General features: G+C 32.7%; 2 protein-coding genes across 4 annotated transcripts in view; one reads left to right on the forward strand and one right to left on the reverse strand.

The window, feature by feature from the left end:
- Nucleotides 1–245: 245 nt before the first annotated feature.
- The window catches only part of LOC132752225 (tRNA (34-2'-O)-methyltransferase regulator WDR6-like), a 39,909-nt gene continuing 12,419 nt past the window's right edge, over nt 246–27,735 (reverse strand). For both annotated transcript variants that reach the window (XM_060742534.1, XM_060742535.1), the window contains exons 11-23: nt 18,702–18,826; nt 18,123–18,305; nt 16,534–16,695; nt 15,960–16,037; nt 15,403–15,582; nt 13,503–13,566; nt 12,637–12,702; nt 11,651–12,344; nt 10,759–11,141; nt 10,313–10,453; nt 9,291–9,385; nt 3,676–3,743; nt 246–3,165 (exon numbers count right to left, since the gene is read on the reverse strand). In XM_060742534.1, the coding sequence (XP_060598517.1) occupies nt 3,009–3,165; nt 3,676–3,743; nt 9,291–9,385; nt 10,313–10,453; nt 10,759–11,141; nt 11,651–12,344; nt 12,637–12,702; nt 13,503–13,566; nt 15,403–15,582; nt 15,960–16,037; nt 16,534–16,695; nt 18,123–18,305; nt 18,702–18,826 (2,396 nt within the window). In that variant the 3' untranslated portion in view covers nt 246–3,008. The remainder of the gene's footprint in view (nt 3,166–3,675; nt 3,744–9,290; nt 9,386–10,312; nt 10,454–10,758; nt 11,142–11,650; nt 12,345–12,636; nt 12,703–13,502; nt 13,567–15,402; nt 15,583–15,959; nt 16,038–16,533; nt 16,696–18,122; nt 18,306–18,701; nt 18,827–27,735) is intronic.
- LOC132752227 (serine/threonine-protein kinase/endoribonuclease IRE2-like) lies at nt 19,944–27,184 on the forward strand. 2 transcript variants are annotated; one of them, XM_060742538.1, is made up of 3 exons: nt 19,944–20,087; nt 21,273–22,771; nt 23,431–27,184. In XM_060742538.1, exon 2 carries the CDS (start codon nt 21,363–21,365, stop codon nt 22,755–22,757), a length of 1,395 nt encoding a protein of 464 aa, XP_060598521.1. In that variant the 5' UTR covers nt 19,944–20,087; nt 21,273–21,362; the 3' UTR covers nt 22,758–22,771; nt 23,431–27,184. The 2 variants fall into 2 exon arrangements, with proteins under 2 accessions (XP_060598521.1, XP_060598522.1); XM_060742539.1 differs by lacking the exon at nt 19,944–20,087 and adding an exon at nt 20,293–20,324.

The raw sequence follows: 27,735 nt of genomic DNA on the forward strand, positions 1-27,735 counted from the left end.
TACGTATGCGTTTTATTTATTCCGGGGCAAACAACTTGAGAACCGAACGAAATTTCGAATTTTAATTGATTTAACAAAGTTTAACTTTGGAGATATATTAACTTAAGAAAAACATAACATTACTCTACCCAAGACAAAACAGACGCCTCAGAAATTCCTAGAATGATTACAGATTGGTGGTAGGAAAAAGATCAGTGACATCAGATTCAAATTCAGAATCGTTTTTTTTAAGCACGCAAGTTTAAAAAAAAAATCAGGCATAAAACATTATTCTCTCAAAGAAACATACAGAACATTTATCAATATAAACGTCAATAAAACAACGTTTTCTTATATTCATTTTGTGCTTTCCATTTTTGTAAGTTAATCGGGGGATTAAACTGAATGACAGATTCTATTTGTTTACATTGACAACTGTCCGTTTCTAAGAAAGGGCGACAACCAAGATAAGCGGCGATGTCTATACGCCGTATTGCCGGCATAATTACTTGAATGCTGCTCGCCGTTATGCGACTGAGGCCCTCGAATTAATAATTCCAAAATAACAAGAGCGCATGACTCTGGCAAACAGGCCAAATCGTCATTTTTTTGTTTGTTTACTGGGCCCTGTATGTATTGCGCATTTATAAGTGAAACCGGGCTATATTACAAGAGCGCGTGACTATGTTAACGCATGGTTTTGGTCCCATTATAACATGGGCAAAAGAGGGGAAAATAGCCGATTTTATGCTATAATAACGCAAATAACATCACGTCAAAATATATGCCCGGTTTTGCGATACCGTGAAAATACATTAGTCCAAAAGTGCCTGCATGCCATGACTCATATGATTTGAGTCAATTAATAATAGTTTAGTTAAACACTTAGAATAAAAATGCTTGTTGCAAAAATGTGTATAATACCAAACATAGGTTCCTACATCAAACCTAATTGTGTGCTTATAGCTTATGTATAAAGAAGAAGAAAAAAAAACAGAACTATTTTTGTTAAAACACGCGATTTTTTAAAATTTTTGCAAATTTGATATCGTCTACTTATTGTTATACTAGGTATGTTAGTTTCTGTTTTGTTTAAATTCGTTATATTTTTTATGTTACTTTGTACTTTGAAATTTCACAGTTAATTGTTAAATTTATCATACCTCTGTTATTTTACAAATATTTAGTACTTTAAAAGATTGAAGATTAACATTAAGATTTGCAGAAAAATTAATTCTTGTTAAACTAAATGTAAAACATATATGTTTCAATGTTGTAAAATAATTGTTTTTACAATTAGTAAGTACTATTATTGTTTAAGCACAACATGATCTCAAGTTAAACATTCCTGCACTTTTCATGTGCCTTGCAAATACTTTATATATTATAAATGCCATTCCTCACTTAAATAAACCATTTGTAAGAATAATAATCAAGACATATTTCTTCATCTTGTTTTATTGGATGATATATATCAATATTGTTATCAAATTTGGTTTATTACATTTTTAAAATATCTAAATGAAATGCTTTATTAAAATTATTAAATCCTTAATAGATAGTCTCAAATACATATACATTACTTGTATGATTTCTTTATGAATGATGTTTTATGTTTTGTATTGTAATTGACACACATTGACTGAAAATGAATAAACCTACCAGAGATCATGTTTACTGAGATGTTGTCTACTTATTATTGGAGGCACAATTATCATGAAAACAAATATTACACAACTTGGAAGTGACATAAAAAAATAATCTGATATCTTAACAGTGTAAAACATAAACTCAAACTGATGTCCAAGTGTGGAGCAGACATGAAGTGGTTACAGTGTAGTGGTAACAGTGTCTTTTGCTGTAATATTGGGCTGTTGATTTGAACCCTAATCTGGACAACATCATGTTTAATCGTATGAAGCCAGAACTGATTTAAATCCAGCAGTCTTCAAAGTGATAAAGATACAGAAACAATCAAGTATTCACATGATTTATACATAAAACACAATGATTTATACATAAAAACATAAAAAGTCTTCACAGTATTTTTTCAATAGTATATATCATCATTCTGGGTAAATTATATAAACCCTAAAAACCATTAGGTTTTCCCAGCTTTTAATTTGAACAGTCCATTCAAAATTTAAGGGACTTCAACATCAAAATACAAAAATTGAAAAAAAAACAACAGCATAGAGCCTGATAAGACTGCACAGATTTTCAGGGTAGCCATGCTCTATACTGGTGGCAAAGGTTAATTACTTTTGGTTCCAGCAGGTAAAAGCAATATCAAATATATAGAGGATATTTGTTTAGTTCAGTGTAAGATCGGAATATATTTCACCGTGTGAGCACCAAAAGGTATATTTCATGGTGGCACAGCCACGAGTGTAATATGAACTTTTGGTGTTCACAAGGTGAAATACATTTCGATCTTACACTAAACTAAACAATTTTCTTTTTATTATATGCAAAGAAACGTTTTAAAAAGACATTTAACCTAATACTGAATGAAAAGCGCGCCAAATAATAATACAATGTGACATCATGTCATTAAGTTGGTTCCCAGTACTGTGCACGCTGGTATTTCACCGAAACAACGTAAGGGGCTAAAATTCAAAACAGTGAAAAGTTTTATATCACTGATATATTTCTATAAACCATCGAAAAGCATGTAATAAAAATGCCAAATTATTATTTAGCATGTAGCATGCATCAATATCCTACTGATAACATAATAATATAATAGCCTCTACAGTATATATGTATATGTAGTTCACCTCCCAAGTTTTACGCAGCTAAAAATTTATTTACATTTTTAAAATGCATAAAAATCGATGTTCATTCTCTAATAGACGTTGACCACAACACTTTTTTTTCAGAATTTAAATAACATACAACACTCATTTTTAGAATTTAAATAATACATAACACTCATTTTCAGAATTAAAAAAATCCCCAACAACATTAAACACTCATTTTCAGAACATATATGGTGCCTTAATAGTGTATAAAACATTGAGGTAATTTTAGAGCACTAATTTAGTCTGTGTAATTGCCCAGGTATTACATATAGTCTTGTGAGAACTTTGTACATTTGTCATTACAACTTCCTCTGACTGATCACACAACTCCAGTCTGAAAATCTCCATTCCATTTCCACTTATCAGCAAGCAATAATGTGTCCTGAAATGTAGAATATTATTACTTGTATCCACAACTATTACAGATCAAGCCCTGGAATCACTTTGCATAATTCACATACTTTAATTTAGATAAAAATCAATGTTTAACATTGGCATCCTTTCTGTTCCCAATAATATCAACTTTTCCTACTTTATCAAAATGATTTATGGATAACCAAACTTAGGCGCAATATTGAAATTATTCCTAATCAGCTTTGCCTTTTTTTCAACAGTTTTCAAATATATTAAACATACATATTGTCACATGAGAGTGTGGTTTTCACTGTGACTTCATTATTTTTGAAATTTCCAATATGACTTATCGACGCCTCACAAGCATGCTCATTTGGGTCCAAATCCTTTAAAAATTTAAAGAATTGGGTATTTCTACATTTATACATATAATAGTTTCAGTATGATGTATTCATAAGCCCAGATATTCCTGACTTTTACATAAAAGTTAACAATTTCAGATTATTTAAGGCACTACAAATAATTCAAAGATACAAACTTTTCTTTCCACACATCCATGTTGGCTACATCTGACACACTTGTCCACACGCATCCAATCATCTTTAGCTATATGTGATAAATATAAACAAAATGTTAATGACAAACCTTCAGATAAACCTTTTTCAAATTACTAGTGAGAGGTTGATTTAAACATATATTTTTGTCTCAATTAACAATTAAGTCATTTGATTAATGTGGAAACTGTAATATTAAATTATTGAACAGCATGTACATGTTTCAAAAGAAGGCTGCCCACATTATTATAGACAAAGACGTTGATACACTTTCATTAATACTGATTCATGAATTGAAATGGCTAAAAATCCATGACCGCGTACACTATAAAAATGCAATTCTGGTTTACAAAGGGGTGTATTGTGTTGGTGCTATGTAAAACCCAACAGCAGTCCTCAACAATTTTTGCCATGTATTATATCTAATTTATACTCATACTATCCATTCTTCTCTTAGATCTAATACCAAACAGACACTTAAGTGGAATTTTGCAGAAAAGTCCTTGGGTACTTCGGAGCTAAAATTTGGATCAAATTACTATTACACCTCTGGCAATCCAACAGTCTTACAATAATAACCAGAGGGCCATGATGGCCCTGAAGTCGCTCACCTGTATATAGGCCCCTAGAGCAGGGCCAGTTTAAACCCCAGGGCTTTTATTTGAACAAACTTGGTAGACACCCATTAGAAGATATTTCATGCTAAACATCTAAGGTCTAGCTCGTTGAGTTTTTAAAAAAAAGATTTTTTAAGTTTTAACTATACACATATAGTTAAAAGCAATGACACCCCTAGGGCGGGGCCAGTTTTGACCCCAGGGCTTTTATTTGAACAAACTTTGAAGACACTCACTAGAAGATGTTTCATGCTTAATATCTAAACTCTAGCTGTTCGGGTTTTTTTAAAGAAGATTTTTAAGTTTTTGCTATACACATATAAGGAAAATCAATGTCCCCCGGGGCATGGCCAATTTTGACCCCAGGGCTTTTATTTGAACAAACTTGGTAGACACCCATTAGAAGATGTTTCATGCTAAATATCTTAGCTCTAGCTCTTTGGGTTCTTTAAAAGAAGATTTTTTAAGTTTTTACTATATGCATATAGGGAAAATCAATGACCCCTGGGGGCGGGGCCAATTTTAATTCTAGGAACAAAATTTGAACAACTTTGGTTTTGGACCTATAGATGATACCATAGACCAAATATCAAAGCTCTAGGCCATTTACTTTCAGACCAGAAGATTTTTCAAGTTTTCACTATATGTATATAATGAAAATCATTGACCCCCGAGGGTGGGGCCAATTTTGACCCGAGGGCCATTATTTGAACAATCTTGGTAGAGGTCTACCACACAATGTTTCATGCCAAATATCTTACCTGTAGCCTTTGCCAATTCAGAGAAGAAGATTTTTTTATGTTTTACTATATACATATTAGAAAAACCTATGACCCCCAGGGGTGGGGCCAATTTTGACACTAGGGACAAAATTTGTACAACTTTGGTATTGGACCTTCAGATGATACCATAGACCAAATATCAAAGCTCTAGGGCATTTACTTTCAGACCAGAAGATTTTTCAAGTTTTCACTATATGTATGTAATGAAAATCGATGACCCCCCGGGACGGGGCCAATTTTGACCCTAGGGCCATTATTTGAACAATCTTGATAGAGGTCTACTACACAATGTTTCATGCCAAATATCTAATCTGTAGCCTTTGCCAAATCAGAGAAGAAGATTTTTTTAGATTTTACTATATACATATAAGGGAAAACCTATGACCCCCCGGGGCGGGGCCAATTTTGACACTAGGGACAAAATTTGAACAACTTTGGTAGATGATACCATATACCAAAAATCAAAGCTCTGGCCCATGTACTTTCAGACAAGAAGACTTTTTAATTTTGAGTTTTTTGAAATCCTTTTCTGGTCCTATGACCTACATATGCAACAGACCGGAACCATTTGAACAACTTTGAAAGGGGACCACCCAAGGATCATTTCTGTAAAGTTTGGTTGATGTGCAGTCATTGGTTTCAGAGGAGATGTTGTTAATGTTCAAAAGTTGACGACGCACGACGACGGACGACGGACACAGGGCCATCACAATAGCTCACCCTGAGCATTGCTCAGGGTGAGCTAAAAACTAACCAGAAACTGATGATGGTAAGGAACAGCTACTTGAAAATAAGGAAGAGTAGAAAATATTGTTTGTTTTTCTGGATTTTAATTATCTAAACATATTATCTAGGCACTGAATCCACCTAAACAGCTTTCCTGGATATCTTACCAGTAATTAATGATTCTTCAGCAAGAGAATATCTGCTTATCTTGCATGATTTCTAAATAAGTGGTGAGAGACAACTGACCATTACACTCGATGTCCTACATCAAAAGATTTGCCTCACCAGAAGAGTTAACCAGTGACCCCTGGAATAATGATCCAATGATCACAAGATTGAGCTTAGCTGGCAGAGTAGAAAATATGCTTTAGTCTTAAATATGGACACCAATGCAGATGCCAGAGAAGGTTGGGCATCTCACAATATATTTGTATGGTCAAATTAAAAACATTGCACATTTAACACTACTGCCTATAGTTCTTAATTATAAAACAGGCAACTCTTACTCTTTTTACTACATGTACATTAGCAGTTATTAGTCATTAAAATAAAAAATCACCCAATATTAAGAATTAGCTTCCTGTCATAATAGAATAAAGTGGTGGTGGTGGGGGGGGGTTTCAAATAATAACTGATTACTATCATTTTTTGTGGTGGTGGGGGTTTGTTCATACAGTCGAACTTCGTTCGCTCAAACTCGGAGGGCCTGTGCAAATTTGTTCGAGCGATCGGTTGTTCGAGCGAACCAAGGTTGAACAATAATTACATAGAACATAGGCCTAAGGTTTTCCAGCTTATATCGGTCAAATGATAAATACGTCAATAAAACTGTTTTTTAGAACATCTGTTTGTCGAATACGTCATATTAAGAACTAGAACTATCGCTGAATGCGATTCATACCCCCACCAATGTCCTTGACAGAAGACCACTTGGAAAGGTGGTTAAGGGAATAACTTATGTGGCACAAATACATAAAAAGAAATTATCTCTGGTGAAAAAAAGACTAATTGTACAGGTAATAGTATAAATATATATTATCAAATCATGTTCGAAACAGTTACAAATAACCTTTCATTTTCCCAATGTATTAAACATTTTATTTATAAGTCAATTTTTGACCTTCAAGTGTGGCCTTGACCTTAATCTGGCACAAGGGTAAGATGACTTTTGCACATCACCCAGTTTGGTTGAACATTTGAGTAAAGTTTGAAGAAAATCCTTCCATTAGTATAGAATTTATAGAGTAGACACAATATATTGTCTAGTATTGGTTGTATGTAAATTTGAAGACTTAAAAAGGGGCATAACTTTGTCAAAATGCAATACAGAGTAATGAAACTTGACCTGCATATCTTATTTGCCACACCTCATATATCTTTTAAGTTTCAAGCAAATGCCTGCGCTAGTTTCAGAATTATTCAAGTACATGTTAAAATTTAAGAACATTTTCTAAGTCAATTTTTGACTTTCAAGTGTGACCTTGACCTTTAGCCGGCACAAAGGTGACATGGATTCTGCACATAACCTTGTTGAGGTGAAAATTTGAGTAAAGTTTGAAGAAAATTCTTCCATTAGTATAGGATTTATAGAGCGGACACAACATATTGTCTAATATTTGATTGTATGTAAATTTGAAGGCTTAAAAAGGGGCATAACTTTGGTAAAATGCAATACAGAGTTATGAAACTTGAACGAACAGCATATCGGAATTGTGACCCTTCAAAAATATTTTAAGTTTCAAGCAAATACCTTTTCTAGATTTAGAAATATTCAAATAAATGTTAAAATTTAAGAATATTTTCTAAGTCAATTTTTGACCTTAAAGTGTGACCTTGACCTTAAGCCAGCAAAAGAGTGACATAATTTCTGCACATCCCCTGGTTGAGATAAACATTTCAGCCAAGATTGAAGAAAATCTTTCAATTAGTGTAGGACTTACAGAGCAGACATGACATACTGTGTAATATTAGATTGTTTGATATTTGACCTTCAATTGTGACCTTGACCTTGAGGTGACACATGGGCATTAGGATTCTACACATCCCCTTGTTGAGGTGAATATTTGAGCCAAGTTTGAAAAAAATCTTTCAATTAGTGTAGGACTTACAGAGCGGATACAACATACTGTGTAATATTTGATTGTTTGATATTTGACCTTCAATTGTGACCTTGACCTTGAGCTGGCACATGGGCAACATGGGTTCTGCACATCCCCTTGTTGAGGTGAACATTTGAGCCAAGTTTGAAGAAAATCTATCAAGTAGTGTAGGACTTACAGAGCGGACACGACATACTGTGTAATATTTGATAGTGTTTGATATTTGACCTTCAATTGTGACCTTGACCTTGAGCTGACACATGGGCAATATGGGTTCTGCACATCCCCTTGTTGAGGTGAACATTTGAGCCAAGTTTGAAGAAAATCCTTCAATTGGTATAGGAGTTATAGAGCGGACACGAAAATGGAGACGGACGGACCGACCGACCGACTGACGGACCGACCGACGCGACAAAGCGAATCCATTATAGCCCCCCCCACATTTTGTGGTTCATCTAATATTGTAATTGGTTGAGTTCGATCGGGCGATCATTATCTAAACTGTGAACAGTGTTCAAGTTTATCATGGGATGAATTTTATTTTAAACAATGAATCGATAAAATATTGAAAAACAACATTTTACAGCAGCATCTATTTGTAGTCATTTACTAAAATAAACACACATACACATATCATTCTATAAATAGATTACACTGTTACAATTCACGTTACATGAACAACGGTTGTAATTAAAGCCGTCCGGGTAAACGTCATTTACTTATTTACTTACTGGGCATTTCAGGAGTTACTTTCTTTTTATCGTTACTTAAGACTGCAAATAAACAATTGTATCATAACAAACAAATCGGTTAAACACCTTTTATTTTGTATCAATTAACCATAACTGCCTTTGTCACGATCACGAGGTGTTAAAAACATGTGTCGCCGACTGTCAATTATTTAGAACATGTCGACCCGCAACTTTTGTTGTCTGTTTGAGTTCGACCGAAAAGGTGTGATTTACACTATATTTCTGCCGAAGGGACCGGAGATCAGGTTCGAGAGTTCAAGCGATGGGTGTTCGAGCGATCCGAGGTAGAACAGTATATATTATATAGGAATTTTGCCAGGACTGGGCGATGAGTTCGAGCGAAGGGAGGTATTCGAGCGATCCGAGTTCGAGCGAACTAAGTTTAACTGTATATCAACTGATTACCATCATTTTAACTATATTAAACTTCATTTATAACGATATCACTAATAATAGTATGTATGTACCGCTTAAAGCAAAGGTGTTATTGCGGACCAAACTCTTTTTTTTCAAATTGCTTGCACCTCAGACTACATGTTGCCTCTATGATGTAACAATATCCAGATATATTGATATAAATTCAGTGGTCCCCTGAATATCTTTATTAACAGAGTTTACTGTACCTGTATAACAGAGTTCTGTAACATCAACTTCCACACACAAATCCTCTGATCAATTGATGCTGTAACAATGTAGTCTTTCATTACATACCATGCCCCTTTAAAACAAGATTTAAATTTAAGTCTTTATTTTCCATTACAGCATAAGCTTTGCAAAAGCACAAATTAAGCAAAATAAAAACACATATTTTTAAAAATCTTTCAATCTAATTTTGGCAAGTATCACATTTCGTTGCAAACAAGTGTGTCAGATGGTCATGAGATATTTAGGAGAAATTTCTTTAACAAATTAAAAGTGAAAAGATCCAATATGTGTCTTCTCAATACTAGCAACATCCCTATCGTATATGAAGGGTAAAATTATACACAAGTTATTGAATTGAAATGATGTGATTTAAACATAACAGTAAGATCTGTAAAACTATAAAATGTATATCCCCCACCTTAAGAGGACAGTTTATATCAAGAGCTGTCAGGAGGACAGCATGCTTGTTTATTCTCAGTGCTTGATAGTAAGAACAAGAACATAGATAATGTTTAAAGTAACATAATCCATGTTAAGAGATATGAGCCTTGGATAGCGACCTCCTGTTATGCTCTCAAATAAGTGTGTGAAGTTTCAACCCATTCCCATCAGTAGTTTTCAAGATATCAACTTGCACACAAAAACGTAACCAAGTGTGACAGCAATGACAACATAGGCACCTAGGTGAGTACAATAGCTCTCCCTATACCTCAAATAGTCAAGTTAAAAATAGATGTAAGCTTTGTCATTCAGGGTAGCTTATAGGCACAAAACTTTTATCTTAACTATGATAAAAGTTTCTTCACTCCTCCAGTACAACCTCTGCATAGCAACCGCTTAGCAACAACAGTATCAGTTTTTTGTCCAAAATAATTTTCACAATATTCTTTATCATTTAATGTCAGCAGAAACACCTTTTAGCAACAGCCCAAATCTTTGTCTTCACAAGGTAGTTGCTATGCAGAGGTTGTATAAGTTATATATATCCAATTTTACATACCTGTTATCTGAGCAGAATGTGCATTTGTATTTTGACCTTTAGCAATGACCTTGACCTGGGTGACAACATCAGTAACTATGGTAACAATATTAACATGTACTGCATTATCATCACCTCCTGTTACTAAAACATATTCTTCATCTGAAACAGAAAGAAAATGGAGGTTAATAGTAGTTAAGGTATTTAATATATACATGTACATGTATACTTTAAAACATTTATTTTTATTCTAAACTGAAACTAAAACATCTCATCCCTGTCAGTACTGGGATAGTTCTTACAAGTGCTAATTTGCATATGAAGTGCCACCTATAAACATGACAGATGGACATAAATGATTGATAATCATCATAATAATTATCAGTTGATTATCAATCAATCTATCCTATAAAGTCTACTGATACAGATTTAAACATAATATAGAAATACAAAATAAAATGTTAAACCTGAATATTTTCCAAAGTATAAACTATTGATGCCAGATTGGTGAAGTTCTAAATCACAAAAGGGATCCATGTCCAACAACTTTTGTTCCACCTTGCTGCCTTTCTTTCCAGTATTTTCTAAACTTTCAGAAAAATAAGTTGATGTAAACTCTTTGCAGATCTCTGTCACATCCCAGAATGCAACTTTTCCATCTGTTGCAGCAGACAGGATGACAACTCTCACAGGCCATTGGTCACTTTCTGTCACATGATCTTGGTCACATGGCTGTGTCATGTGAGCATTTGGTAGAATCACATGACTTGTTTTAAGAACACAATGATCATGATAGGGAGATGATGCTACCAGCGTTAACACTCTTGACATTTCATCAAATGCAAGCAACCTGAAAAATTAATATATTACTAAACACTTTTGTTTAAAATACAAAGAAAACCTTATATACAAGTTATGTAACTGTAAAATAAAAAATCTTTAATATAATGAACTACAATATTATTATTGATATTTTGCAATGTACCTTAGCTTATACTAACAATGTTATTATTCTGGTAGATTGAGAGGATAAATAGAGGATTAATGCACCTTTTTTCCTGGTGCATTTACATCTGTAGAAGCATGCATGAGGATTCATGTAAAGCCTGTAAATGTCCAGGATAACTCATCAGTAATTGCCAATTTCTCTGCAAGTGACTGACTACTAATCTCACATGATTTTTTAATCAGATGTAAATGACCAGAATACTAAATGTCTAAGATCAATAGCCACTAAGAAATTTCGCCTCACCCTACGATCTAAATCAGGTACCCCTGGATACTGACAAAAACAATAATAGTAATTATAATTATCATAATAAATAAAGCATTTGTGAGAAAATAGAATCATAAACTCACCTTAAATATCCATCCGAGCAAGCAGCTGATATAAAATACAGTGACCTTGACTCTTTTTGACCTAATTCATTTGGGGTCACCACTGAAAGGTCAAGTATCCTAGTCTCTGGGTCAGAATTATTAAATGGCTGCCTCCAAAGTTTCTTGCACTTTCGTTTCAATTCACTTAACTGTAGCCCAGCTAGACATATATAATCTATTTCATATTCAACTTTTCCTTTGACATTTTTATCACAGATATCTAATAAATCACTATCATTATTTTCATATGTGGTGTTAGCCTTGAAGCTATCTTTATCGGAATGTATATGTTCAACCACAGTGTTTTCATGTACATTTACACATTTCTGCAACTGTTCACTTGTATCTCTTTCAACATTCCCCATAGTAGTACAAGAGTTATCTTTATCACATGTTTTAGAATTAGTTGTCCCCCTTATATTATCCGCATCTTTAATTTTATTCTTTTCCCCATTAACCTTGTTTAAAAATTTGACTTCTATGATCAACACTCTTAATTGAGCTCTACCTCCACCACTAAAGATCAACTTCCTGTGTATATTAGGGTTTTCCATTTGCGCAGCAGGGGCCTGTTTTATAGCTTGACTAGATGAGCAGACATACAGACACCTCACAGTTGAGATATGACCAGTGAGATTATGGTATACATCCAACTGAGGAATACCATTTTCATCTTTTGTATGGTTAAGGATTTTAGGCAGTTTAATATTTTACCATTTTACCATTTTTATTACTCATTTTTGATCATTGATCATTATAATAGTCAATCTTTTAAAATATATAACTAAGCCAAAGCATTCTCTAGTTACCAGTATTAATCAGAAAAAATCTGGTCTACAGAATCAAACACCAAACTGTGCATAGTTATACACACACACTTAGATACAATAGTTTGAAAAGTCCTGTCACACCTGGTAACAATAATTAATTGCCTTTTTGTGTAATAATGCTTATAACAAGGATACATGTTAGGACAGACAGACATACAGATGTATCTTCACTACAGGTTACAATGACATTCACTGGTAGATCTGAAAAAAATAAAATACTGTAAATATTCATTATCAAAAGGAATAGACCTGAAAAATATAGAATCCTCTCATCAATATTATTATCATCAAGATTTTATGTATCCTGTTAAAACAAGACTACAAGTTTAGCAAATGAATGCCAACTAACAATGCTTTGACACAGATTAAAACATTGTATATCTTTGGAGTAAAGTAGCAAAAAAATATTTTTAGCCGTAATGACATTGACCTTATTGTCTTCAAACACAATCAAAGAAACAGTCATGTTCATAAAAGGTTAAATTATTAATAATTATCTTAAATATCTGTCTATAAATGAAGGCTTCATATGAAAAAAAAAATAGTGTTTTTTAGCCTCGGTGGTTTTGGCCTTGTCCTTGACCTTGACACTACTCTACTGGTAAAGTAATGAAATACAAAATATTAAAGCTATCCTACAATAAAAAGAGGTACTATAGCAAATTATAGAATGATCTACTGACAGAAGACAGAAGCATGGCCAAGTGGTCAATGCATCTGACTAATATTCTAATGATTGCTATCCACATTGGTTCAAACCCCATCAAGGGCAAGTCTTTGTTTCCTTAAGCAAGAAACTTTACACTCATTGCTCTGTACTGGTTGGTTCTAAGAATTCATCCGAGTGTTTCTATATTTGACAAGCTTACAGCTTCCTACATGAACTTAAATAAATTCTGTATAAACAGACTTCTTTTCATTAATTTATTTCAAATAAACTAATCTTTATTTTTATATATTTCCTCATACTGCATAATTCATTAGAAATCTAAATGACTTACCATTACCATCATACCCCAAGCAAATATGTTTGGCATCACATAACTCTCTTCCATGTAAACATTTCTGAAGGAAAAATAAAAATGAGTGAAAAATACTCCAATATCATAATAATTTATTATATAAGTTTCACAGATAATGGACATGTTTCTTTTAGGAAAGTCATAATGTATCTAAAATAAAATGTATCTTAATTACTTATTTGTTAAGTTTCCATCCACTGGAATAGGAAGATGTCCCTGAGAGCCTTATCTAAGAGACAAATAGGCAGATGTATTTCTCGACATCAACAGTCTGAAAATTTTAATATACTTTACAAAACTTCCTTATAAAAAATAAGCTTTATAAGGCATCAATATACATTCTAACAGGCTTCATACTATTCCCCTATCAAACAGATAGGGCTGTAAAGTGCATTATCATACAATACATGCAAATGTATACACATCATATGAAGTCAGATATTGCATTATGGTAGAATAATGTACAGTTTGTTGTTCAAATGCTTTGTAATTACTTGACCTTCGTGATTATATTCCTTATCATTAGAACTCCAACCGTGCATTATTCCACAGCAATGCACTCAAAATTGATATATCTTTCCTAAATATACATGTACACACTGTGTTAAGAATGGGGTGTTGTCATCTTGTATTACAAGAGACATGATGAGTAAAAGCAAAATGTCATTTAGTAAAATTACTTCTGCACTGAAAGATGTTTGACAACTTTAATTTTCCTATAGTCATAAATACGAGGGATGATCCAAAAATTTGTGGACACCGTGCATAAAACAAAAAGTAATAAAGCAAATCACATGAAATTCTAGTATCTTATTAAGTGAGCATATGTCGGCAAATTCTCAAAATATTGTAAAGATTGTACAAGAATTAACGATTCTGCACCAGTTTATATACATAGACATGACAAAACGCAGCGCAGCTCACGACGTCACAAACAACGTTATGCTATCATAGGAAGTAATCTACGTTACCGTTTTGCCTTATAACTTTTCAAAGTATTCCTCTTTAACCCGCACACATTTTCATGGCGGCGGACCCAGTCTCTAAATGTATTCGCATACCATTCCTGGCTAAATGATGACAGTATGCATTGGGTGGCTCCTCTCAACTCGTCCAGATTGTCAAAACGTCTCCCTATCAACTCTTTTTTTAACCTGGGAAACAAGGCGAAGTCACACGGGGAAAGCTCAGGCGAATAGGGTGGATGACTGAGTACTTCTGCTCCAAGCTGGATTTGAATGGTCAGCTGTGTGTCCCGGGCACGGTGAGCAGGTGCATTGTCTCGCCAGGCGTCTTCCCAAGATTTACACAGAACTGTATAACTGTCCGAAGTTTTGCTGGATCTGTGACGTTCATTTTTGGTAAAGCTGTTTTTAGCACCTGTTCTTTAAAGCATGAGTGTAAAATAACCGCAACTTCAAAATGTCTTCTGATACTGACAGAATGACGTCATACACATCAAAACAACGTTATTATAACGTTTCCCGCAATTTTCTTTGTTTGCACAGGTTTTACATGTGTTTAAATGAGATGAAAACGTTTACATCACAGAGAAAAAGTAAGCTGCGCCGCGATTTTGATACTTAATGTTTTGATGTTGTCATATATAGATAAAAAATGCAATTGGTGTTTTAAAATTTGGTCAATTTATAAAAAAGGCATTGATTAATAATATCGAAAGAGTTCACTTCGGTAGGACGTTATGGAGATACACCCATTGTCCACGAATTTTTGGATCACCCCTCGTATATATATTGTTTCTTGCATTATCATATCAAATGGCACAGCACACCATTCAGATGCTGCGTTATTATAGGTCCATTACTCTATATCACAAGGTTTTAAAACGACAATTCAATGAAACAAATCTCTTATTTACCTTCACAATGACCTGATTTGACCTCATTTCAACATTTGTGACCTTGACCTCTCTAGTCTTGACATACACAAATGCAGCACTGCTACCATGGCAACGGTAATCCCAGGCCCTATGTCCACCACCACATTCTATCTCTAGTAACTTCTGATTCTGTCTTACACTCCAAATAATAAACATGTTCTGCAATTCAATCAAATAAAGCTTTATTAATTTGTTAAAATACAATCCTTTCCTCCAATAAGTTTCAATTCAGGTACCTGTCACGTTACAATCTGATCCCCCTATGAACTTTAACAAATGAACCAGTCAAATCAGAATCCTATCCCTGACAGTTTCTCAACATTTCAACATGACTAAAGTAAAAAAAGAAATTACCTTAATAGCAATTAAACAAATTGCTGAGGTAAAAATGACAAAATTTATTAAGACTTTGTGTACTAAAGAAAAAAGATAAAATTACTTCATAAAGGATAAAATACATTAATATATGTACAACATGATTATCCAATGAAAAGCGATGTTACAAACAAAGTGTTAAATTGTACAATATAACCTACTGTATAAAATCCATATATGTGTATATCATCATCATCTGTAAACTCCAGCTTTTCTAACCATTCAAAACTTTTACACACCTGTACAATAAAAACACCATTAATATCTTATAAAACTAGAAAAGTGTCATCATGCCCCAGATGCCCCCGCATGCAGCCAAACATTCAAATGTCATGATAATATTTAGTTCCAAATTTGTTTGCACAAACTATTTTTTTCATTCAAAGTTTAAAGCCCTTAAACTATTCAATGTTAACACAAACCACTTTTATACAAACTTCCAATTCCATGAAACTATTCAGTGTTAACCTTTTGCAAATTGCATATTGCATAAAAATTATGCTAAGTTGTGTATCATAAATGATGAATGGCAGTTGTTTGTTTAGACACACTTGATTATAACACATCAAGACTGACTGTTATAACTTTTCCCTTTTAATTTATAGACTCGCTCATTTGAAAATACTACAAAATACTATGTACATAGTAAATAGAATATTAAGCTGAAAGTAAAATCACAAAAAAGCTACTCTTTAAAGAGTTATAAAGAAGATCTATAATTAGGTTTATTCTTACTCTGTTATTATGTAATAGTTCTAGCTCTCCAACTTCGGTCCATACAAACATTCTGTACATACCATCTCGCCCAGCTGAATATACATGGTTGTCACAGCAACATAGAAATGTAGCACCTGCTTTACCATGAATCTTCGGGAATGTTTGAACAAGTTCTCCGGTCTAGAATGAAGAAAAGTATAATTGTGAGTATTCAAGTACTTCTAAACTGATATTTCTATGCACATGAGTGTGTGTATTATTGTGTTGTAGTTTAGTTTCTCTGTTTTTAAGTTTCCCACTATAGTGTTACTGTATATGTGGATATTTCCAAGTGTCAAAAACAAATATGAAATTCCAGACATTTCGCGTGTGGAAATATTACACCAATCTCAGTTTAGCGTAAAAAATGGTTGGATGATATATATGCCTGAGGAAATTTTAGCGATTTTTATCAATTTGCAAAATTCACAAATATTTCCGCATCACTAACTTAACCACATATATAATATGGTATGGGTTTCTTCTTGCAGTTGTGAAAAAAAAGTCCAACATTATTGAGCTTTTTTTTTACTGAACTATTACACCATTAAGAAATTGCCATTTACCCACCATGACCCAGTCACCTACTAGTCATAGAATGGTATTGTCTTAGTGGTAAGAGATTAGCAAGGAAGATAGCAGTGCTATTGTTATACAGCACTTTGGTATGATAAGAGCTCATACACATCTTCATCAATGGAAGATCTTCAGTCACTACAACACTGCTGTCAACAGAGCTATCAAAACTAGCAGTGAATTCTGTTAGATATGGATCATGGTTGTAAGATCATTTTTGCCCCACCATCAGCAGCAATGTCTAGACATGCAATGAATGGAGACCAAGATCGTCAGCCATCCGTTCATGGACTGCATTGTTTGCTACTCAGACAGTTTGTTATTCAGTCAGTACTTATTTTGCAATATTCTCTTAAAATATGACATGGTTTTGTCAGATGAACAAGTTCCCCAAGATGATACATGTATATTAAATGGAGTAAGTGTTAATTTCACAAATTTAGTGAGAAATAACATCTAATATAGAATTTCACATTTATGGAATCCTATACTTTATTTGCTTTTTCAGGTCAAGGTTTGTTTGGTTGTTTTCATGTCACATAAACACTGTTAAAGTTATGTGAGAACATCACAGCTTTGATAGTGCTGTAATAACTCAAATAATTCTTCATGCATTAATTCATTTCTTATTAAAATCAAAATTCTCTAAGCTAGCTGAAATAGTTTTCTCCTATGAAAAAAACATTTATTCAAATAGCCTTGTGGGATAACATCCCTTAATGATATTGGACAAATGATGTTTATGCCAATTTTATCTTTTTTTTTAAAATCATATCTTGGTTGTCAATTCACTTAACCAATTACTTTATGAGTATTTTGTGAAAAATCGCTATATTCATTGAAAAGCCACGTGTAAAGGATGGAACCAGCAATGGTTCCAATCCAATGCTCTCTCTATTTAGCTGCCAGGTTGAAAATATACATAATTACATCTGTGTCAAAAAATATAGGCAGAATTAGGGCTTAAAGAGTATGTTTAAAGTAAAACTTACTTTTTTTTCCTCTATAAGTTTGTACAGAAAAAGACTGCCAGTGCGATCACCCACCACAATCCTTGTGTCGTCAAGGGCTATTGTTGCCGTGGAAACCCAACAATGTTTGCTTGGAGGTAGGATAAATGTGAAGGTCATATCAACATTAATCTCATCATCATGGTTTGTAATTTTCCACATATTCTGTAATTTATCACATTATCATGTAAATGTTTATCATATAACTGAACAAACACAGAGGATAAACAAGTCCAGTTCCTGTTTCACAAAAACGTAATTTATAGGCATCCAAGAAACATTAAATTTACAAGAGAAAAGTTCAGCCACCACATTGTTTCTTCAGGCATGCTGTCAAACAGTCCACCAGTATATTAGTGCATTCACTTTAGCAAGGAACTGATTCTTTTTGTACATGCTAAAGCAGAGGTACAGTGCAAAAGATGGAAGGAAAAATTTTTATGATCAACCTTAATGAAAGTGACCTGCGTGTCTTGGAATCCAACCCAGGTTGCCCAATTTACAGTTTTATGCTCTACCTATTGTGCTTGACAGCACAAGTTCTGTATTATTCTTACTTACAACCATGCCTTGTGCTGCTGTAGTCAGCACTGTATCTTCCCGTATCCACACAATGCTAAACAATTTCCCATCATGCACTTGTACATCAGTTTTCCCATACTGCCCTTTATCAAACATGGACGCTTCTGCAGAAAAGAAAGAGTTTTTTGTAAACTGAAGTGGATTTATACATGTTGACATTAATTTAAAACTCTTGATATTTCTAGTACCACTTTTCCTCTGCAAGTGAAAATGCAGACACTCATTTAATGTTAATAGGATCAAGAATATTAAAGATGCTTAAGCAGAGATATATATACATGTATATATATATAATTTGCACGTTTGTAATGTCACTTTTCATTGGACAATCATGACTTTGTAAAGTTTTATAAACAAGGCTTCTGTCAATTTATTAAGAGATCTCACTAAATTTTCTCTAAAAAAATGAAGTATGCTGAAATTTGTTATAAATATTCCTGACAGGTTATATGACCATATATAAACAATTGTTTGCAATATAACTCTTGCCTAGAGTCTAAGATTATATTTCCAAACAACTGTTTGTGTATAACCATATAACCTGTCAAAAATCTTTATAATTGATAATATAGAGGTCTTTATGCAGACTTTCTTTATTGTATTTGATTTTCATTGTGCTTTTGAAATATTTGAAACGTTACATTTCTATATAATATAATATACATGTACTTTACTGAGTCTGATATCTGACTGCATGAATTATTACCAACCAGAATCTTGTAAACAAGTTATAATCTGAATTGCATTCTTGGCAATTAGTGCTCTAAAAATTATAGTGATTAAGCATTTTGTATGGAAGTCAAAATACCGCTTCGTTAACATTTTGCAACATCAATCATAAATTATTTCACATTCAACATTATTTAATTCTGACAGGCATCTCGCATGTTCTGAATTTATTATCACAAAATTATAATTTTACTTAATGTTTACCTTTTCTGCTAAAGATTAATAATATTCATTTCATAGGCATAATGTGTCTTTAATAATAAAACTTTCAAGTCTTGTTTACTAAGTGCCAACTTTCAAGTTTTGTTTACTAAGTGGATGATTATTTTTAACAGAAAAGTGTTCTATAGGTAACTCTGGAGTGCATACATGACAAGACAATGCAAGTTGTGTCCCTTACATTACCAGTAGACTACAAAAATTTTACTTTTTTTCTTACTTCTTAAAATGAAAAACAAATCTGTACTATTCATACTAATCAATCACAAACACAAGCACACACGTTAATGATATAAACTAAAATATTTGAAGTTTTAATGGCAAATGTCCTAATTTTGTATGTCAGCAATATTGGTTATTTATAGCAACTCAGGAAATAACCTAAAATTTCTATTATGCAGGAATTTACATAAAATGGTAAACAAGTTTATTTATATTCTTATATTTCTCAATACTCATGTTATTTAATATTAAACATGTTTTCAATTAGTCTTTTGATTAGATGCATGAAAAATCTAAGTTTATATATTACATTGAAAAAAAATGTGTAAAAAATGCGTAGCAGTAATACTGTACTTAAACATTCTGACCTAGTTTTATGCTTTTTGTAAATATCACAAAATAACTGGTTCTTAATAGATAAACCTGTTCACTGTGAATATATTATAATACAGAATTACTGATTTGTAAAGTATTCTACTTGCTTTATACTCACTCACAGACTTTTTATTTCTACTTGGAAAAATAAGTAAAAAAAAATAAAGTGAATTAGCTGGTTCTATAATTAGCATTTATATAAATCTTGATTGTATTTTAAGGGAACTACACAGAGGTCCAAATGCCTAAGAACATGAAAATTTAAATTCTTAAAAAGACCAATTTTCAGCAGTGGGTTTTTGGTGGGTGGCGGGGAGGGGGGGGGGGGTGTGCACTAAAACACGAAATTATGCAAAAGATTATAAGAAAATTTAGACTCAGAATTAAATGGAAAATCATATTTTGTGTTATAATAAACCAGATTTTTTTTTTTAATTTCAAGTCCTGTCATGCCAAAAAAACCTCAGTTGGGTCTCTTGTCTCTTTAAGTTAACTCAAAACAAAACCATTGAAAATGTTTGAAACAACAACATTAACAGCATTATCAGTTCACATGCAATGTCAGTGCATGGAAAAGCCTGCACTTATGTTTGCACACATCACCTCCTAGCAAATATCAAGGGAAATTGGCTCTATATTTCCCTAAATTCCAATAGCATTGGCAACATTCCCAAAGTACTGGCAAAAGGCCTGTATTATGAATAAATACACCATTTGACAAGGACAAACATGATATTACCTTAAAATAAACTCCATAAATAAACTCTTATCCCACTAAATATCTTATATAGACTTGACGATTTTTTAATCTGGAAAAATCTTTTAATAGGGAAAATTTCAAAATATGTACTGCATGAATAGCAAACACAGAGCAGACCATGATAAGATGGCACCTGCAATGTGCCAGCTGAACCTGGTCTGCCCTGGTGCAATGGATAGAATCAGTTGTTGCAAGGTCAAAATTATTTTTTCGAAACCTTAATCACATTCAATTTTTGTTTTAAGGATGATCTGTTTACTCAGAAGGCTTTTCATAGATGGATGCACACACATGAAAAAAAATTCAAGTTACAAGATGACACCAGGAAATAGATAATGGGAGCAGTAAAAAGCAAGTTTCTTAAGTTTTTCACAAAGTTTTCAAAGAAGAAAAGAAAGCCTTCAGAAGAAATAGATTGCACTGCTTTGAATATCAACAGCATATATGTTGAAAAAGTACAGAAAATATCTTATGAACCCCAAGCATCTTTAAATGGCAATAAGACAATATTTAAAGGGAAATATGAGGAGGAACTGCATGCAGCTGTGACGAAAATAAGTGTGGTGGATTATGATTTCAAACAGACAAAAAAAGAAATAAAGAAAATTGCAAAAAAGTTAAACAGGAAAACGCTTCCTGACAAATGTAAACGCCTAATTTCTGTAAATCAGAAGTTGATCTGCAGCAACGAAAACATTGTGAAATATTTTTGTCATGAAATAGATAACGAGACATTATGCATTTATTTGGCTGCGGAACTCTGTGAACACACAATATGTGACTTTATCCAGAACAAAAGTAATTTTCCTACACTGACCACAAAAAGTGTAATTTTACAACTAGTCAAAGGTGTAGAATACCTTCATGAAATCAAAATTTTGCATCGCAATTTGAAACCATCAAAAGTTTTAATTAAAAATCATCAAAATAAAGCCATTGTAAAAATTTCTGGATTTGGGGTATCGAAGTGTATTCCAGACAATTGCTCGTGCATTTCCAACAGTGGCCAATATGGGGAACCTGGATATATAGCTCCAGAAATATATGATGCTCAACAGAACTTACCACCTGGCACTAAATTGAATAAATGCTATAAAAATGGTAGTGATATATTTTCACTAGGTGCAGTGATCTGTTATGTAGGGAGCAATGGGAATCATGCATTTAGCAGTCAAATGGACATACAGAACAAGAAACCTGGAGACTTCAGTAAATTTGAAGGCGGTTTTACTCTCCGCGTTCTTGTGCGAGACGAAATGCTAGCACATGATTGCAAGGATAGGCCATCTGCAAAAGATATCCTTAGACATCCTGCACTTTGGACAAGCACAGAAACTCTTGATTTTTTTCATCAAACAAGCAACATTCTCCAAGATAAGAAAAAACTCCAGATGTGTTCCATTGAAAACAACACAAGTAATGTCTTACGCGGCAATTCATGGAAATCTCATTTAACCAGTCACGTTAAGAATCATCTCTTCCCACCACCAGGTATGAAGACTGGCAACTGGAGCTACAAACGAAAGTCAGTTCTGTCTTTGATTCGTGCACTCAGAAACATGTACGAACATTTTCACACACAACCAATGGCAGTCACTAGTGACCTAGGAAGCCCTCCTGACAGTTTCTTGAAATACTGGACTGACAAATTTCCGGAACTGTTGATGCACACATATACCTGCATGAAAGTTCATTCATCAGAAAGCAATATGGTACGATTTTACAAGTAGGAGATAGAATTAAGGTGCGTTACCTTTTTTTATAACATGTCCACCTCTAAATTCAGGATCTGAATATTAAAATCTTACTGACCAGTGCATGTGCATGTTTCCTCTTATAATGACAAAGTCAAGGAAGCAAATACAACAATGATTTCAAAATCTCTTATCTACAAAACTTTAAATTGCAAAATCAAAACTTAGACGATGTCAAACTTGTTCCATGTCACAGTCTTTTGCATAGCTGATAGATTTGCATAAATATTAAAATCAGCCAGAATGTGTCCCTATCTTAGCATATATGTTCAAAGTGGCTAGACTGTGTTACCTCTTTAGCAAAAATGTTTGAAGACAGTAGACTGTGTCACGTCTTTGCATAAATGTAACAGCTCGATCAGACTGTGTCACGTTCTTGTTGTAGAACTATTTAATCTCGCTAAAGTTATTTTAGCAACAATTACTTTGCCTAATTGTTTAACTTGATCATCCTTGACATACACATATCATTGATAAAACTAAGTCCAACTTTTGCACATCTTCCATTTCTTTAGAAGAATATAAAAGCAACCTATCACTGTATACCAATATTTCAAAAGGTTAAGTAGAGTCAGAGTTTGTAATGTTAGTCATTCTTACAGATTACTTTTAAATAAAACTAACTTCATAATTTGAAATTCTATTTCAGACAAAGAGAATTAAAGGCAATACTCAACTGAAACCCACCTGCCATGACATTGTGCCTCCACTGGTCGATCGTAATTATGTACAAGAAAAACTTTTTAAGTATTTTTTTTTTTTTACTTTTTTCACACTTGTATTAAGTATTTTACATTGTATTTTAATCTTTTTATATTCAATATACTAGACATTTTACACTTTATTTGTATGGTTTTTTTTTTAAACATACAGTTATGATAAAAAAAATTACATAGATATTTACATATTAATTTTATAAAATGTACATGATTTAGCCATCTTCCTGATTTTTTTAACATTGAAGCATCATAGTATGTAAACAAGTTTACTTTCTTTTATTGAATCATGTAAGCACGCAAGCAGGATGCAGTGATTTTATTTAAAAAAATATCTACTGAGAGGAAGATTTGTTTTGATAAAATGTATTATTTTTATCTTATAATATTCAGTTGTTTTGTTACAAGTAAGGTTGTATCATAAAAAAGATTTTGCCTGATTTTGAGTTTTCTGCTCCTGAAAGCGCCTTGAATGGATATTAAAAAAAAATTCAGGGGCAGATAACTCTAAAGTAGGATAGTGACTTCTAAATTTTTTTTCATCAATTTGTTTCAATCATGATTCTCTTTACTCATTCAAAAGTTAAGAAAATTAGTTGAGCATATTAATTTTGAAATTTTAATTTTCGCCTTTGTAAAAACTGTAAAATAATGTTTGTTTCCTGAAATTTTACTTAAAAAATAAAATTTTTGGATTTAATCATGGACCTGTCAAGCAGTTTATGTTTATACTTACAAGCAGAAAAATGTTTTTTGGAAAAGCCAAAAAATATCTTCTTCTGACAGTGCATTCAGTGTTATGTATCTATTTGTGTTATGAAATTTAGGAAAAATTGCACAAATAAAAATTGACCTACAAATGATAAAGTGCCAAGCAGTTTACTTTTAATAGCAGAGAAAGCAGTTTTCAGGAAAAGCCAAAAATATCTTCTACTGACAGTGCAAGTCGTATTATGTTTTATTTGTTTTAGAATTAGAAAAAAATGCATGAAAAGTGATACTTGATTTGATACATTTGTGTAAAAAGTATATTTTGCTTGTCAAACTGTTCATCATGAAAGGGGCACCTCACAGGGTGAATGCAATTGACAGTGTAATTGTAAATATAATTTGTCACCTTAACGCAATAACAGGTTATGTTCTTCTAAATTCTATAGGAGTTAATCAGTTATTGCACTAAGGTGAGGAAATGTAAATAAATGTTTGCATGCAGACAGAGCTATTATTGGACTTGGGTTTTTTGGGAAAGTGACATGGAAGTTTCTTCTTAAAATAATCCTGGTAAAAAGATTGTACAAATTGCTCTTGTCATAACTTTAATTTTAAAGATGGTTCTAATGAAATGATTGTTTTCTAAATGTCTTAAATGTAAATTATGTTTCTTGTTTATATATTTTACATTATTAATAATTGTGGCACTTTAAAGATGAATGGCTCCATTCATTATATTACTGCTACATATATTACTTTTATCGTATAATTATGTGACATTTTAAGTAACTTCTATATACAGTATGTAATACTCAATAGACTATAGAGTTCATTCTTATATGTAAACTTTGCTTTATATTGAATTCTTGCCTACATGGATATCCTGCAGCAACGTGTGTAACACAAAAGTCCTGCTGTATTTTTAACCCATATTGTCCCATTTTGATATTCTTCCTTTTATAAACGACTCTCCACCAGATAGAAGTTCTATAGACCCTTTCAATTCGAGGAAGAGTTACCTCCCTTACCGGATATGAGGTTATTGTTCTATACAGACTTATTTGACTGTTCATTGGCTGAAGGAAATTTTGTATTTACAAGCGGCACAAGGCAGAAATATCATAAATCAATCATAAATCACCAGGGTGCAGATGTGTCATTAAGTTTTATAATATTACATAAGATTATGTCACTTATTTAAGCTGTTGTAATTATGATCCATATTTGGTTAAGGACCATCACAGGGGCTTAACCCTTTCGCTGCCACAGGGTTATTTATTTATTGATCACCTATTTGCCAGAAGGTTTTCTAAGAAATTACTATATTATTAATTAATATTATTATTATTATTTGTTTATATTAGTATTATAATAATTATATATGTTTCCTAATCTGCTTAGTGCTAGTATAATAATAATTATTGTCGATGGTAAAATTATCTATATATTTATTATGATTATTATTATTATTATAATTATTATTATAATTATTATTATAGAAATGGCAAAAGCAGTCCATATTACAAATACGCCGAAAATAAAAGGGACGACATATGCCGTCCCTATGGCAGTGAAAGGGTTAATTGGACATGCCTTAATGATTTGATCCCTTGTAATGACTATCAACTGTTATTAATATAGGATCAATGAACTTAAAACGTCGTATTTTGAATCTTTGATAGGATGACGCATTAATATTTGTTCAGTTATTAACAAAATTAGCCTACTTCTATCCCCCAATGATGTCATCAAAGGGAGACAACTTGAATCTGATCTTAATTGAAAGGGCCTATATGTTTTTTTAATTAATTTTGTTTTTATGACCTCTTGCCTTGATCATCTTTATCACAAAATTTCAATCATTTGAACTTAACAGGAAATATTATCGGAAGATTGTGTATTTAACCATTTCATTATATTTTAAGCTCAATGAATTGCAATTTTTTGTGTTAAAAACATGTGTACATGTATTTAAAAGATATATCCTAGTCACAAAAGCAGTGTTTCATTTTACATACTTCCATCATAAATAATATTTGTTAAAAAGTAAACATTTTCATACAATCATGTATATAGTCATAACCAGTGAAGCAGTATTGTTGTGTTCAGCTTTAAACTATTTATACATGTATTATACGTTAGTTTCTATATACTGATTTTACAATAATATTTGGCCAATGGTGCAAAGCTACTGTAACTGCAGGCTCTAATTTTTACAAGATTATTTGTTACTAAAAACTTAGTTGATATCCAGATCTCAAAGGGGTTCCACATACTAGCCAAAGTCAAAATGAGTGGGTGAATCATGACTGGCACCTTCCTTGCAATCAGCACAGTCATGTACCCCCTTCCCCACCCACCTCATAAGATTAGTGAACTTGTCATGCTTAGAGTATATTTGAAGCAAATAAAGATCCTGTAAATTTTATTATGGTTTTATATCATAAATCTGATGCTCAAATGAAGATTTATCAACATTGTAAGTTCAAAAAATTTTACATGTATTCGTAATGATATTACCGAATTTACATTTCATGTAAATAAAGGGAAGTAATTAGAAATCTATTTTCGATAAAGTCTAAGCCAAATTTTTCAATAAAAAATGAATGCATAGATTTACATGATTACTTATAATATAAACATTTGCAGTACATATTTAACATATTCTTGGATGTTTGGAAATTGTTTTAGAAGATTAATTATATACATATATAAAATTTCACTTATGTATTCTTACATCCTTAATAACAACATACAGGATCTTTAATATGTATCATAAGGGATTCAATTCCAAAACAAAGGAAATTAAGCATTTCACAATAAATAATAGTGCCACTAGGGGATAGTCACTATGACTTCAAGCACTGTCAGAGTCAAAGAGAAAAAGTATAATAGTTTTGCTCCAAAGCATCAATTTATTAAAGGTAGCTATAGATTATATGTAATCAAGAAATAGAATAGATTATAGCTGAAAACTACACTTGTTTTCTTGTTATTACCATGATAATTTGATAGAATCTTAAAGGTAATCCCTTAAAACAAATTGGTTTGTTATCTGATAGTAAGGTTCAAATATGGTTCTAAAATATCTCTTACAAAACAACAATACCTGCCTGCCTGATCTAAAGATGCAGGATTCTCAGTATTAAAATGTTTTCTGGGTTGGGTTTTAAGCCCTAACAATACAATTTAAGTCATAAGGTGACCTTCCAGCTTCACTGGTGGAGGAAGACCTCAGGTACCCCTCCATGCATTATTTCAAGCACGAACAGCAACCTTAGTAGTACCGACCTTCTGTAAGCTAGTTGGAAAGCTTCCTCAGATGAAAGAATCCAAAGTCTCTTGCAGGTTTCCAACCCACAGTGGTGCGGGGCACATGGTTTGAAGTCAACGACCATAACCACTTGGCCACGGACACCCATTTTACTTGAATCTTTAGTCACACTGTAAAGCTCATATGGCATTCCAGCTTAGGTGGCAGAGGAATATCCTAGGTGCCCTTTTGTACATTATTTTAGGCAAAAGAA

This window comes from Ruditapes philippinarum, unplaced genomic scaffold, assembly GCF_026571515.1.
Source record: "Ruditapes philippinarum isolate M1 unplaced genomic scaffold, ASM2657151v2 ctg629_1_1_1_1, whole genome shotgun sequence".
Classification (NCBI taxonomy): Eukaryota; Metazoa; Mollusca; class Bivalvia; order Venerida; family Veneridae; genus Ruditapes; species Ruditapes philippinarum.

What these genes read in the sequence shown, in the direction of transcription:
- LOC132752227 (XM_060742538.1), top strand. Translation starts at nt 21,363, where the DNA reads ATGGGAGCAGTAAAAAGCAAGTTTCTTAAGTTTTTCACAAAGTTTTCA.